The following is a 15,850-nucleotide window of genomic DNA, read 5'->3' on the forward strand; positions in this document are numbered from 1 at the left end:
GTTATTTAACAAAACTGGAAATTCTGCCTGGCATTTGTTCCAAATCCCAAATGTAGTGCCTTTGTTTCATAATCAAGGGAACAGAGAAGAGTACAATGGCTAAAACTATCCACCACAAGCTGCGTTTGATCTCACTTGTGTATCCTTACTTCATGAGGTTCTTACCCTGAGAATCACAGTGTTCAAAGACAGCACATTTTTAATAACGTTGTAGATCAATCTATGCATAGATTTTGATTGTGGAAGAGTTAACTAACTTGATCCTTGATGTCCTGAAAAATAACACAAAAAAAAAATCCCATCACTTTGAAATGAAAACCACTCCTCCAGGACAAGCCAAAAAACTAATTGCATAGCATTAATTCTAAGGATCTGCTCTCGAAGGTACATGTTGCTTTTTGAGACTGAGTTTTATATGCCCCTCTCCACTTTCTTTCAAGGAAAGCATGCAGGTTTTTGTCCTGGCATGGAAGGTGTGTTCATCTTTCATCTCTGCCTGAAGAGATTAGAATTTACATCTTGTAATTCCTGGAAGAATGCTTTCTTCACTATCCTGGCTGCTTAGTGTTGACAAGAGTCAGGCGCTTCCCGGCATCCAGGGAAGAAGTCCAAGAAACTGTGAGCAGCCATGGCAAACAGTGCACCTACTCACTTTAGAAGACTCGGGAGCCACACTGAGGGTGGATGGAAGGCATAGGGGTTGTAGATTTTACAGTATCTATGCAGAGTAGGAGCTTGGTAGCATATAGGCAGTGATCATCTAGATGGCTAGCTTAGATGGAGCCCTAAGAAAAATATACTTAAGAAAATACAACCTGTTCGAATATTAAATTACCATCCTAAACCTATCAGTGGGAATTTGAATTTAATTCTATTGAAGTCATGGGAACTATTATCTATCTTTGTCTAATTCAATGTAAACAAATCAGAATAGACCCTTGCCTCAGAGTCTGCGTGCAGAAAAAGACTACAAACTGTTCATCTACCTCATGTCTCAGTTAATGCCTTCATTGTACTTTGAGTCTATGTTTATACTAGTAAATTTAAAAGGAATATTGGAAATCAATTGTTTATAATGTTGACTTGTCCTTGGTGTGTCTTGGGGCACTTCCAGCTATCCCATTCTCAGAGCCACGGCAGAGTTATCTCATAAGAGGGATTAATGCCATTACTGCTTATGTCCACTGTCTTGTGAAAAGGAAGACAACTATATAAACTACATTATTCTACAATTCGTTGGTTGTTCCTTAACAGCTGGTCTCCATGCCAGACATAACAGGCATGTCTGGGTACATCTAAGCAGAAAAGATGCAGTCTAGGACTCATGACTTGAATTGATGTGTACTCAAAACACAGGTTGCTCCTTCCTTACACAATGGTGACCAAAAACATGAAAATTGTAGCTGTAAGGAAGGCAAGAATCCATCCAGGTGTTTAGCTGAAATCCTCTTTCAGTTTTGAAATTTTATCTACCTTTTTCCAAAGAGATTATTTGGGTGAAGAAATACTTGCAATGTAATCTCAGGAACAGAACACCAGGCTTTATTCTGCCTGCGTCGTTTTCCATGTTCCCTGTATCCAATTGGTGACCTCAATGTGTCAATATTTGGAATGACTAACATGTAAATACAGCCATACCAAGTTATGTCATGCAAAGGGACATTCTTTCTCGTTGTTGAACTGATTGTTCAATTTCTTTTTTTCTCTCGAGTCTTAAGGTGACTGGAAACAAACCACGAAGCCAAGAGAAGGAAGGATTCTGGAAACCTGACAAAGCAGTCTTGCTCGGTCTTGCCTCTGGGTCTCTTTCTTCATCATGTGGTGTGTATTTTTTTTTCCCAATGCTTTTGTACCTTCACTGTGACAGCACAGGCTGAGATCCTGGTAGCTAGAGACACGTTCCGTTCACATGCGGGTTTTGAAGCCGAACGGACTAAAGCGGCGCGGCGCACCCCGCGGAGGGCCCGGGCGGCGCGGAGCAGGCCCGGCGGGCCCACAGCGCCCGGGGCGCGGGGCGCTCAGCGCCGCCTGGCGGCGGGCGGCGGCACTGCCGGGGCGCGCGGGGCGGCGGCCGCTGGGGGTCGCTGTTCCCGCGGCGAGCCGTCCCCGGGGAAGTGGCCGCGGGGGCCGGGAAGCGCCCTCGCCACGCGGGGCGGCTCCGCGGCTGCCGAGGGACAGCTTCGTCCGCGGAGGAGAGGCAACACCGAGAGTTCCGCCGGATCGGGTTTCAGCCTCCCCCCGCCGCGCCCCGAGGGGCTACGCGGGGAGGGCGGCAGCCTGTGTGTGCTCTGGGGAAGGGCTCTCCTTGAAGGGGGCTCGGCGCTCTCCGTAGACTGCCCAGCGCTTCCAGTGCCCTTCGCTCAAGCTGTCACCTCTGCTGAGAGGCCGGCAGCTGAGGGTGCTCCCGGTGATGGCACTTGCCTTCGTCGTCCTCCTCCTTTTCCTCCTTCTCCTCTCCCGGCCCCGCTGGGAGCGCTTCCAGGCAGCGCCGCGCCGGGAACCCAGGAAGCCGCCTCGCCACCCGGGACCGCCCGTGCCAAGAATCGGCGAAAGAGGCGGCACGCCTTCTCCCTCCCTCTACCCAGACCCACTCCAGCCGCAGGCTGGACTCTTCGCGGGCTTCCCGGCCGGCGGGAGCAGAAATAGCCTTCCCCTTCCCCGGCAGCTCGCCCCCGCCCCAACACCTCCCCTTCCCCGCCGCAGCCGGGCCCGGAGTTCCCGGTAAACAGGCGGCTTCCCCGCCCGCCCCCCACGGGGCTGCGGCCGCGGGCCGGGGACCCGCCTGACGAGAGCTGCGCCAGGGACATCAATATTTCAGTGGCTCCTCAGCGCGGTTCTAATTAAAGGCTCGGGCGATGCGCCCCCCCGCCCCGTCCCCATCTTCCCGCCGCCGCCCCCTCCCACTCCAAACACACACACACTTGGGACCGTCTCCTTACGTCGGAGAGCAGCGAAGGAGTGACTGCCCGGGAGAACCGAGCAGGGGGAGGGACGGGGGGGCCCGGGGCGGGAGGGGAGAGAGGGCGGGAAGGGGGGGCTTGTGCAAGCAGCGACGCTCCCGAGGTTGCCAAGTGGACTTTTATTGTTTTCCACCCACTTCCAAGTCGATACTATCTGCCGTCTCATGTCCATCCTATAGCCTATATAAGCGGCTGCGCTGGGGCTGGCGGCGATGGAGTAGTTTGTGGATACGGCGGGAGCGCAGGGGACGGGAGGGGAGCGGGCGGGCCAGCCGCGGAATACTCGGACTCCCTGCCGTGCGCGGGCTGCTGCCGTCCGGGGAGCGGCTCCCGGGGGGAAGACACCTCGGCTTCTGGGACGGAGATACAGGTAAAGCGGCCGGCGAGCGCCAGCAACCTCCTTCCCCTCCGTGTGTCTCCCCATGCCTCCATCCCTCCCGCCCCGCCGGGCCGAAGCGCTGCGTGCGGCGGGACCGGTGACAGCCCCGGGCGGAGCGGCCGCGGCCGGACCCCGCCGGAGTTGGCAGGGCAGAGCCGCCGCACGGAGCGGCCGTGTGCGGGGGGCGGTCAGGCGTCCGAGGGCGAGCGGCTCCGGGCATGATGCTGGCCGCCGCTCCGGGCTGCTCCTGCGGGGAAGGGGAGCGAGGAAAGGGACAGAAAAAGGGGAGACTGGCGGTGCTGTCCCCTGCCCCGGCCGGTTGCCCCCCAGCCGCGCACCTCCCGTCCCGCCGCTGCTGCCCGCAGCCCGGGCGCGGAGCCCAGCGGCGAAGGTGGGCACAGCTGCTGCGGCTCTCCGGCAGAAACTTCGGGGAAAGTTGTCGCCCCTCGCCCGTGCTCCTCCGCTCCACGGCGGGGCGGGGAGAGGCGGGGCGGAACGCCCGTCCCGGCTGGGGATCCGCTCCGCCGGCGCACCCCCGGCCCGGCCCCGCTCCGGGGCTGCGCTCCCGCGGGGCCCGGTGCCCGCTGCGGGACGCTGTGCGAGCGCTGCCCCGGCGCTGGGGCGGCTCTGCCCGCGGGCCGGGCGCTGTGGGGAGCGGGGGCAGCGGCGGAGCTCCGCGGACCCCCGCCCCGTCCCGCTCCGTCAGCCCCGCAGCCCGGAGCGGTCTGTGCCCCCGCCCGGTGTAACCTGCCGAGCGGTCACCGCTCTTTCCTCTGCTAATGTTTCCGATTTCGCCCCCACGAGTCTCCCCACCTTCGACCCACCCCCAATTTTCTCTTCCAGTGAAACAGGAGACCTCACATAGCAGCGGATCCTTCATCTTCATCCCCTCATGCACTCTTCAGGTCGGACTGCAATGAGTGGACTGAGGTCTTCTGGGCTGCTGGGGCTGGTACTCTTAATGCTTTCAGCAGGATACTGCAAAGAAAAAACGGACTCCACAGATTTGAAGGACAAGCAAAGTCTCTTAAATCTCATCATGGAGATCATTCAGGAACTGAAAAGGTACCACCTGGAGAAGGACAGTGGGATGCAGTACTTCTCCAAGCATGACTATAACTTGGATCGAAGGGAAGTGGCTGACTACGGAGGATACCAGGACGAGCAGAGAGTTGGTAAGTCCTAGTCCTTTTTTTTTTTTTTTTTTTTTCCCTAGGGTGCCTCGGTGAATGAGATAGTGCATCAGGTTACTAATTTTGTATTAAGAATTCACCACTCAAAATACCTGGAGATTCCCTTTGGAATCAGAGACAGACACAGATGGCAAATTTGGAATAGAAAAACCTCCATTCACATATCAGAGTGTTTTACTCTCTGGATAATGTACTCAACTGAAAGTCCAACTTCCTGTGGCTTTGAGCAAAACCTAATAATAAGGGAAAAGAGTGAAATGGGCTGAGATCAAAGAAACAAGGGATGAAAACGTTTTTTCCTGGAAGGTTACCACTTATTATCATGTGCTTGGTTTAATTGTTTCTTGGAAATGACCCTAGCAAGAATTATCCTGCAGGACTGCAGTATGTCCTTACGTACAGAAGTCTTCCCTGTAGCTCAGCTTCACTGAACTGTTCACCTTGCTTGTTAGTTCCTTTTGTACTTCAGAGGTAGCACCTTTGAGATACTAGGGAGCTGAGAGTACTCCTCTGTCACTGTGCAGGCTGTGACCAGTTTGGGACAGTCCTGCAGTCATCTTTCTGCTCATGTGACTGGCTCTTCTCTAACCTGCTTAGTTTGTGGATGTGCTTCTGTGCATTCAGTTGAAAATTGATTTAGTTTCCCCTGCTGCCATATCTAACTTGGTGTCCCCTGTCACTCCCACATCCCTGCATGTTGCTCATCTGACTCCTCCTACTGCTAGTGACTTTCAAATATCTACTCACCTTTCCCTAACTGGCTTTCATTTTGATAGTATGCTATTTATTTTGTTTTTATTGATCTCATAATGCTTCATTGTACCTTTTTGTCATTCTCATTCATACTCAAATGTCCCCATAATTTGCATTTATTGGTGGTTGTCATGAAGATGTTGTTCTCCATTTGGATGATTAATGAATGCATAGAGGAAGACAATTTTGTTCTACTTAAGGTCAGCAAAGGAGAGAACATTTTGCTTGGCATACGTTGAAGGGTCAAAGAGGCCAGACTAAGCAGGGAACCATGATCTGCACAACTCTAAATCTCATCTTGGAACATGGGCATAGTTTTTCGTCACCCTGTTGGTGTAAAACATCTGCCTTGTGTGAAACAGTTATCTACAAAATTAATAATCCTGCTTCAGAGCAGATTAGTTGATAGTGTTGTTACTGATTCTGAAGAAGAACTTTTCATTCTGTTATTATAATGGAGTTTTTCCCAGCAACTCTGAAAAGGAACTACTAGTTAGAGTCTTTCATTTCAGTTTTGGCATCACTTTCCTAGTGAGTTTGTCCCATGGGAAATTTCTGAGTGAAGCATGTGTGTTTTTAATGCTCTTCATGACATAATTAGGTCAAATAGGATAAGGTCAATTTTACTTACACTGACTAAAGTTAGAAGTAAATGAAGAATGACTTTCGAGAAGTGTCTAAATTCACAAGTGAATCAGATCTGGATGGAAATGCTCTCTGCTTTATATCTGATAAGAGGTGCCGGGGGAATGAAAAAGGCTGCTTAGGCATTCATGGGCAAGTAAATAAAGCACCATATAGTGTATCATACACAATCAGCACTAAGCTATCAGGATAGAGTTTGTAACGGAAAGCAATCAAAGATAGCTGTAAATCAGGAAGTCACAAGCAGGGGTTAGGGCTAAAATGGATTTCAGTAAACCAGTTTCATTTTGCCATCTGCTGAACACAAAACACAAGGCGGTAAACCACAAACATAGGGAGCCAGAAGAGAGCAATTTGCTTGGAATCATTTCCTGTGAATTTTATTTACTGCTGGGGAGAGGGAGGGAAGATTCCTGTAAGTAGATCAATCCAGTTTCATGATTACAGTAGAGCAGTGCTTCTACAGACATACCTGGGACAAAATAGTGGTTACATTTACATAAGAGAATTAGAAGACACAACCCAAACTCGAATATATCTTTGGATCTTTACCCAAATGTAGTATGAAAGAATTTAAATCTAGGTAGAGTTGATAATGTAGTTCATAGAGAGCTAAAATCTGACTCTTAGTTAATAACCATAGTCATTAATGATTTCTCACCTAACAGGCATTGTTCTGTCGGTACTGTGTTTCACAGAGCCTTTTCCAAGGTCTCCCTATGTAAAGTGAATGCCTGCAATTTGGCCTCCTGTGTGCAAAAGACTTTTGACCGCCATGCACCTGTCAGACATAATGGTGATGTTGCTGGACAGTATTCCCTGTCCTCACATTATGCTTGGCAAGCATAGATCCAGTGCAGCACAGTAACTGTTCTTTTTTCTGTCCAACAGAAATAGTTCCCAGAGATCTGAGGATGAAAGACAAGTTCTTGAAGCATTTAACAGGTATGTTTTAATTTTGCATTGGTATCTGTATTTCACGTACATACTGTAAGCTACACTGCTCTACCTACTACTGAACTGTGCTGATTCATAACTTTTTTTTTTTTTTTCTTTATATTTCAGGTCCACTCTACTTTAGCCCAAAATGTAGCAAACACTTTCATCGGCTTTATCACAATACAAGAGACTGCACCATCCCAGCGTGTAAGTAACAAAAGCAGACACTTCTCTAGAACAAGAGGAAACTCTAAAATTTATTAGCTCTATCAGCTATCAGTAGTGATACAATGTCAGAATCCATTCCCTGCAAAGAAAAATTTGGACTGCTGTAAAATGTACTAAGTATCTTCTAGCATTGCTAGAACAGCATCAGCATTACAGAGAGGAAAATGGAAATAAAACTTTCTCATCGCAAATACACTGTGTAGAATGGCTGTAAACACTTCATCCTTAGGTACTAATGTTTTTCCCTCATGGGTCCAAACCAGATGTGTGCTTTTCCTAGGAACATGACTCCTCTCACAAATATCTCATATTTAATTTCTAGTACCATAAGTTCAAAATAGGATCACAAATCCTATTCGGCTATTTACTTTTCATTGATTATTTATGTAGGACACATTTTATAGGCATTTTCTATTTTGACTATTCAGCTACCAGTCTACCAGTGATGTTGGCAATGAATATGTGCAACACTTGATTTTATAATTCAGTGAATTATGAAAGTATAACTTCTTAGCTTAGAAAAAAAAAGTGCTGATGGACACAACTAAGCACATGCAGCTTATGCTACCTCATCACTGTTGATAGCCCAGAGGATTAAATAAAAATCGAACACTGACATTTATCGGTCAGTAGATGTGACTCTAGATTCATACTGAGGTGGACCTGTTGAGTAAGCAGATGCTATTTTAGTACAGCCTTTTCAGAATGGAAGCACACTTTATTTTACTTGTCTGAGGTCAATCACTTGGGTCAGTAGCAGAGCTGGGAATAGAAACAAGAGTGACCGATTCCAAGTTTCAAGTATTAATAAATATTTCAGCCCAGTGCATTTTAAAGGCATATTTGGGAAGAGTTGTGGTAATTTCTGTATTTGTAAGGCTTCAGATTAGGAATTCCTTGGAAAGACAAGGATTTCTGGATGACAGGTGGTAACCAGATCTCACTCTGTTTGGGTGGAGATGTAAGTTGTTCATAACTTACCTGTTCTGAACAAGCAACAGTCTTATTACCTTTTTCATAAGGTAATATCACAACACAAATGTCACTTGGCTCAGCACTAATGAGTACTCCAAGCTGTGAAGCTAAAAACTAGTTGGCCTTAAATGCTCTAAATTATCCTTTTCCTCCTGACGTGTGACATATCCACCAACATAATGTCTGGATAATGGAGGATAATTTGTATGAGTGGCAGTTATACCATAACTATGCTGTGAGTTGGGAATTGTTAACATTTCATCTCCAGAAAACAGTAGATGTAGTTACTCAATGAAATAATGATTAACAAAAGGGATCATCACTTACTGGGCTGGATTAACTAGCATCTCTTTAAAGTAACTTTCTTCTAGGAAAATGAGAATAACAGCCTGCTTTAATTCTTCATGCACAGAAGGATGTTACTTTTTGATAACATCCTGACTTCAAATTCAACTGTTCCTTCTGTGTAGAAATCTGAAGGCCAAACAGCAAAGAAACTAAAAGTATCTCTGATGCTGCAGTGTGGTGGTAGCCAATACAAAAGCATTGAGTTGGCATACTTTCTAATCCTTTGTACAGTGTAGTAGTAGCATTGGTACCTGAAAAATAATTTACTTTTCTTTCTGTCCATAACCAACTTTCACAATATTTGCTTTCAGTTTTTCCCGTAAATGAAAAAAAAGAATACCCTTTTGAATAATTTCTTTAGTTTTGCATTGGTTCTGTGTCTTACTATGAATGCATCAAAAAGTTAAAGGTCCATAAAATATGAAGAACTAACAATGGTACTACTGTTTAAAAAAACAATTTTACTAATTTCAAGATGAAGCTTCATACTCTTACGAATGTTTATGATGTGGTCATCTACTTGGGCTGGATTTAAGATTTGTATGACTAGAAGATGTTATATGTCTAATTTAACAGCTTTCCCAGGAAGAAATATATTGGAGAGGGGCATTATATAATATTAAGTTTTCAGACTTGCTCATAGAGGGCTGGATTTCAAAGGTGGATGAACACTACTTATTCTTTCTCTATTACAGAAATCCTACACTCACATGTTTAGATCCCACACGGAAGCACAGGCACAGATGTATAAATTTTTATACATATATACACACACTTGGAGAGCCTCCAAGCACATTCGTGCTGTTTGTTTACAGCTAGAACATGTGCAGAAGTCAGTTGCATAGTTACACGTGCCATTAGACATGGCTTTTACTTATTACCCAAGTTTTACACATTCCTCTTTTAAGTTGGAGGAGTTGATTTTTATTCTGTTGCAAACCAAGGTATTCACTGAACTTTGCTATGACACTAATTTATACACTGAAAACAATTTTGATTTTTAAAGGCAAATTTGATTACTTTGGTAATCTAGTAATGCTTTTTTTTTTACAGATTATAAAAGATGTGCCAGGCTTCTTACTCGATTGGCAGTAAGCCCTATGTGCATGGAAGGATAAAGGTAAGCTTTTTCTTAGCAGAAATGACATTCCACTGCACAGCAAAGCAATGGATGTGGTGTGAAAATTCATGGGAGTATAATAACAATGGTCCTTTAGATAAGGTATTCCCCTCACAGAGGATTTGAAGTAACTGGTTTAATCTGGCAAATTTTGGCATTAAGGAAAGGGTACCCCCTACTGGAAGTCATTACATAAACATCCATGTGCATCATCTGTGAATTATTTATAGCAGCATACAGTTAGCAGATAGTGAATTTGTTGTTACAGAACAAAACACAACAGCTGTGGCTTATTTTTCAAGAGTTTACTCAGTACACAATTGCCTGTATTGGCAGCAGCAGCCACCCTTTTATGTGTGCAGCTGTAGATCTGTGCTGTACTCAGTAGTATGAGTTAATATATACATAGCTCTCCACATCAAAGCTTTATAAATGCAGATAGGTCACAGGTGCTATTATTGTAATTCAGTTAAAATGTATTGATGGTAGCATTGATAAACTAACTTCAAGCTATTCGGAATTTTTGGGATTTCCTTGTGTACACCTCTCATTTCTAGAGGTTAATTCCCTCTTTCTTTGCCTATGTGGGCCTCTATTTCTCATAGATACTTGGGAAATTTCATCATGCACCAAAATAAAAACAAAAGCCAATCAATCAACCCAAAAAGTACTCCCAAATTATCTCTATTTTAGAGAACTGTAATGTAAGAATACAGAAGGACTAATTTACATTCTCATACAATCCTCAAACTTTACCTGAGACAAAAATGTGATCTTAGAAAAGGGGGTAAATAATAACCATTGTAGACTTGTCGGTAACAAATGCTATCAAGCCAAGATGCTTTAACTCTGTGACAAAATACACATCTTGTGGAAGAAATCAGTGAGAAAAGTAATAAATATTAAGTATTTTATTTTGTTTTATTTTATTTTATTTTTAAGCATTGGCACTGCTTTGCACTTCACTCTAACAAGCAAGCTGGGAAATAGGATCAAGATGAATGTAAAAATGACTGGAAAAGATACATAAGTCAGTTGTTAGTGCTTCATTGTCAAAACTGGAAAAATCTACCTACCAGTGCCAAACAGCTTCATTATGGGTTTGATATTGTTCAGTATTTTCATTAATAACTTGGGTGATAGAATACTGTATTTATGTATTTCAGTATTATTGGACAAGCAACCGGGATACAGTACAACCTTGAAATAAAAAATAATCTTGGAAAATAAACCAAATCCTCTAAAACCAGGATAACAGATAAAGAACAGAATTATGAAGTCCTGTAGGATTATTCAACTGCAGAAATAAATGGAATTTGGTGAATAGTTAGTTAGTGCTGTTGAAAACATAGAGATTGGTGTGGATTGCAAACTAAGCAAGTCTTCAGTGTTACACTTGAAGAAAGTCTGGAATATATAACCATACTGGAATATATAAACAGAATCATTATTTATGAAACTCCTGACATAATTACTATTACTGGAATACTTTATTTAATTAAGGGCGCCACACTTGAAGACATAGGGGTTCTTCTTATAAGAGTCGAAAGAAGAGCAACACAGATGACCAAAGGCCTAGAAAACTCAGTACACAAGAACAGTTACAGGAATAAAGATTATTTAATCTAAAGAAAACATGACTGCAGGAAAATCTGATGGATTCAATTTCGTGAAAGGCTTCTACAAGTCATTCTCTCTATTCACTCCAGATAAATGAGACATAATTTGTTTAACTTTGCAAATATGTAAAAAAAACTACTACCGATACCAATAAGCAGATACATGAGTGGGAAATTCTTTTCTCCCTTTCTTTAGACAATTTTATCTGTATGTTAACAACCTGTCATGTAAATATGAACTTTTAATAGAAGGAATAGCAACTAAAGTAATTCATATCTCAAGCTGAGAGTCTATTCAAAAATGTCCATCTCTTCAACAACCTTTGCTCAACACGTTTCAATGTCAGCAACAACTGTCCGCTTCTTTTATTCACACAGACACAAATCAGTAGTGGTAGACTCCTTAAGCAGCCTCCATTAGCAGAAAGGAAGACTATCCTCTACCACATACATCTGGAGATGCACAGGTGTCTGTAAGATTAAGCCTCTTTTCTGCTCAAGGCTTTTCCACTGCATCAGTTCAATTTGTGTGAAACAAATTAGGTTTCCTGTTTTGTTCAGTATCTGATTTTTGTTTCATTGAAGGTTTATAAGTGGGCTGGGCTATAGATGGACTATTACTTTGGCAAACTGGTAGTTCTGTTGGATTTTTCAGGTCTGTGGATATCTATCCATGTTTAGAGATCAACTTGGAGAGAAGAAAAAAATATAAATTTATTTTTATTTGTACTTAAAGTGCATTTCAGATTAGCACAGCTTTAAAGCACACAAGACTTTGAAACTCAAAGCTAGGATCAAACAAGAAAATAATATGTGAAAACAGGATTTAGATATGTTACTGTCACAACACATACCTCTGTGAGCACATGTGTGTTTATGGTACGACATGTCTGTGGCTAGCACCAGATGAAATAGTAAAAGCTTCATAATTTTCAGTGCATCAATCTCTGTGATCACATTACAGCAGAATTCTACCTGGGTGTGCACACTTGGGAAAACAATTTTTTTATGTAAGCATGGGGAGGTTCTGCTACAAAGTCCTACTGACACAGTATTTTAAAGTTTATATTGATATTTAAACCACTAAATTCTTCTCATATACATTAGCTTTTTTATACAGAGTTTATCATCATGCACAGGTAATAACCAGAATCAAATTTGGAAAGCTGTAATATGCCTTTACAATAGCTTTTATGTGTGCTTTTAAAAGTTAGCACAATTGGCTAGAGAGTTGTATAGTTAGCTATGTTCTCAACAGAGGTTGTAGTCAAATTGCATTCAGGATCTCCACTAAGACATCATCCTTTAGCTAAGTTCCAGCCAAATATTCCTAGACTGATGCATGTAACAGACTATATGAAATTTAAAAAAATTCTAAAAAGTAGAACAGATTTTATTATTATTTTATCGGTGTTGAAAATCTGGTGTCTGTTCAAGGGTTTCTGAAGGTGCCAGGGGTTTAGAAAACCGTGAGTTAGCTGATAGAAAACTGTTCAGTTACACATACAAAAGCAGGTGTTGATGAGATGACAAATGAGCATCCTAACCACTAGTTTTCATCCCCAGTGAGCTGCATATTCCCATTAGTAACAAAAAAAAAAAAAAAAATTAAAAATCTTTTTATCAAATTTAACTTGTAGATTGGACCACACACTGATCAAACCAAAAGCATGTTAATTTCTTCTGAATATCACTTTTTAATGTCATAGCTTAAATAGGGTGCAGTAGGGGCATACATACATAAATAAGAAAAATATTTAGGAAAATAAGGTAGATGAAAAGGCAAGACAAAGAAAATTTACATCCATTTTCCCTTCTAAGGAAGGATATTAAAAAAAAAAATAATTGTCCTATTTGCAAAGCCAGAAAAAAACCCCTAGATTACATTAAGGTTTTCTGTAACATTATTACATTTCCTAATAGCTTTCAAAAATTGCAAAACTAAATGTTTAAATACTACTAACAAGTATTTCTGTATGCACCAATAGCTTGATTTTCAATGGATTATGTTAAGTACAACTGACTTTGCACACAAATGATTCCATTACAAATTATACTTAAGCAGTAGAAAATGTAGAGAGGCTCAGAGTATCAGAGAACTCACACTGATCATGGGGAAGACAGTTACCCATGTTCAGACAGATAATATGAAAGTTTTAACTGTGAAAAATATCATCAGCGGAATTCTACTATCAGATTACCACTGTTTTTTTATCTCCCCCATGAATTTTTGATGGCTGTAAGACACCAAAGCTTCATCTGGGTCTATTTGCATGTTAAGAGTCTTTCAGCTGTGTAGTTCCTGCTGACTAAAAAGACATTTTTTACTTCTATATAAGAACAACAGGCATAGAAACACATGAAACTGGGCAGACAGACTTGCAGCATTCAGTGCTCACCTGCCTAGATGAGGACAGACTTCTAGATATGTGTATATGCACTTACACTGTATTTTCTTACAAGCTTTAAAGGTGTGGGGGAGGAGGGTTGTGAACCTTTGAATTAGCATTTCTAGAATAGAGACAGAATACATAAGCAATGTGGAAACCTGTAACTTTGTATTGGTGATTTTGATAGCAGAGTCATAGGCATGGTTGTGATTTCATTCAAAGAAACTCTTCTGGAAGACTTAACAGGCAGCAAATTAAACCACTGCAGCTCCTGCATAGTTTGTGGTGGCTCAGTGTTGGCATGTTCCAGGCTATAGTTATACAAACAACTCTAAAAAAGCTACTTCTATTTGTTTCTTGTTTACATGAATCCAAGTTTCTTAACAAATGGGCCCAATGTATCATTAGATCCTTCAAACTGGTCAGCCCATCAATAGCTCCTGATACCTAGGCATTTGGACAGCATTTTGCAATCTGTTAATGGTGTTCCTGAGGCTCACTCACTTCCTGACTTCACAGATGCAGTCATGAACAGATTAACTATGAGCACATTTTTGATGTGTAGAACTGGATTTCCCTAGTGTGTCTACCAAAAATGAACCATCAAAAAAAGTGATGCTTTCCAGAATTTTAGCCTTTATTAACAAAGAAAACATGAATGTAAGTTAGTGATATGAACTGAGCTAAAAATAAAATTCACTACTGCTATTTCCAAAGTTATTACTGAATTCTCTAAGTTTATTTACTATTTTCACTATGATAAACACATTCTCAAACACATGTATGTGAGTATAAAAATGATGAAAGACATTTTTTTTCTTTCTTTTAATCCACCAGATGTTACTGTCATGACAAGAAACACCAAGAACCAGGAGAAGTGCCTTGGAAACCAACAGGGAAATAGAACTTACTACCTTTTAGCTAATTCCATTGTGAACAAGAGATTTATTTTTGCAGATTGACAGACTACTTCCCATAATTCTTTTAACATGCATTTTGTATGTCATCAACAGTTTGCAGATTGACATTCTCTACAGTAGCATAACTGCCAGTAGTACTTAATGCTCCATACTTAAAACCACACTACAATTCATGTGTAATGCTGCCAAAAATTATGTAAACACAAATACTTCACCAAGAAAATTCATGTTCTATTGCTTAATTATACAGTTTTAAGGAATGTTTGTTTGTATATCTAAAACTACTAAAGATCTGCTCCACAGTAGTTGTGGTCACTTGATATCCTTCATGCTTATACAATTTTTTAAAAGTTTGGTTAAAACAGACTTGCATTGGGGTCACATTGTACCCTGGAGTACAAATTGCATGACAAACAGGAACGTAATTCCAAGTAGACATACTTTTTGGGACAGTGGAGCATGGATTTTGTACACAAACACAAGCTGCCATTAATTTACTTTATATAATAAATGTATAAAACATTCCAGCGAACGTGCAATATGTAAATATTGTAAATAGGCGTAAGTAATAAAGTGTTTGGTATTAAGTCGTTCTCAGTTTGCCTTCTGTTCATTGAATCCAGGTAAATAAACTGGTAACTACTATAATTTACCCACATGTAAACTTCTTTCCACAAAGAGTAAGGAAAGGTGTACTCATTTCAGAGTTCAGTAAGCTGGACACCCTGGATTTAACCAGGATGGACAAATCTGTGGGTTTCAAACCTACAGAATGCCCAGACTACAAGGCTGCTCAAATTCTCTACAGCATTATAAAATGGAATATTTTCTAAGACTAACAGATGTTCTGAGGTTTTTGTTTGGGGTTTGGTTTGGGGAGAGGCTTTCTGTTTGTTTTTTAATAATGTGCAGTCTGTTCATGATACTGCAAGGCAGTCTAATCAGAAAATATCCAGTAAATAATTTTATTATTGTAAAATTTTTAAGGAGTTAGTGTTACTCCAAAGACCTTGACACACATTTCTCTTTCTTCCTTATATCAGATATTAAATCCAGTTGTCACAGTAAAATGACTCAAACGGGAAGAAAATGTTTATGCACAATCTCTAAACCTGCATGGCCAGGTTTTGGTAGTGGAGGGGCTACAGGGGTGGCTTCTGTGAGCAGCTGCCAGAAGCTTCCTCCATGTCCAGCAGTGCCAACGCCAGACAGCTCCAAGATGGATGTGCTGGGCCAGTCAGAAATGGTAACACCTATGGGATAACACAGTTGAGAAGAGAAAAGTTATTGCACAGTTGTAACTGCAGCCAGAGCAGATCAGGGTGAGAAGATGAGAGGAACAGCCCTGCAGACCCCAGGGTCAGTGCAGAAGGAGGGGCAG

The 15,850-nt window shown here is 42.2% G+C and overlaps 1 protein-coding gene across 3 annotated transcripts; it reads left to right on the plus strand.

Annotated features, from left to right (window-relative positions):
- The first annotated feature begins 1,690 nt into the window (after positions 1–1,690).
- Positions 1,691–15,056, plus strand: ALKAL2 (ALK and LTK ligand 2). Of its 3 annotated transcripts, none has more exons than XM_066314891.1 (6): positions 1,691–1,821; positions 4,183–4,514; positions 6,822–6,875; positions 6,996–7,076; positions 9,474–9,540; positions 14,387–15,056. In XM_066314891.1, the coding sequence occupies exons 2-5, from the start codon at positions 4,232–4,234 to the stop codon at positions 9,536–9,538; spliced, it is 483 nt and encodes a 160-aa protein (XP_066170988.1). In that variant the 5' UTR covers positions 1,691–1,821; positions 4,183–4,231; the 3' UTR covers positions 9,539–9,540; positions 14,387–15,056. The 3 variants fall into 3 exon arrangements, with proteins under 3 accessions (XP_066170988.1, XP_066170987.1, XP_066170989.1); XM_066314890.1 differs by lacking the exon at positions 1,691–1,821 and adding an exon at positions 3,077–3,330; XM_066314892.1 differs by lacking the exons at positions 1,691–1,821; positions 14,387–15,056 and adding exons at positions 3,077–3,330; positions 10,707–10,739.
- The last annotated feature ends 794 nt before the right edge of the window (positions 15,057–15,850 follow it).

The sequence above is a fragment of the Sylvia atricapilla genome, chromosome 3 (genome assembly GCF_009819655.1).
Source record: "Sylvia atricapilla isolate bSylAtr1 chromosome 3, bSylAtr1.pri, whole genome shotgun sequence".
In the NCBI taxonomy this organism is placed as follows: Eukaryota; Metazoa; Chordata; class Aves; order Passeriformes; family Sylviidae; genus Sylvia; species Sylvia atricapilla.

Coding starts and splice junctions, on each gene's coding strand:
- ALKAL2 (XM_066314891.1), top strand. CDS start 4,232: ATGCACTCTTCAGGTCGGACTGCAATGAGTGGACTGAGGTCTTCTGGG. Junction 4,515..6,821: donor CCAGGACGAGCAGAGAGTTG/GTAAGTCCTAGT, acceptor TCTGTCCAACAG/AAATAGTTCCCAGAGATCTG. Junction 7,077..9,473: donor AGACTGCACCATCCCAGCGT/GTAAGTAACAAA, acceptor TTTTTTTTACAG/ATTATAAAAGATGTGCCAGG.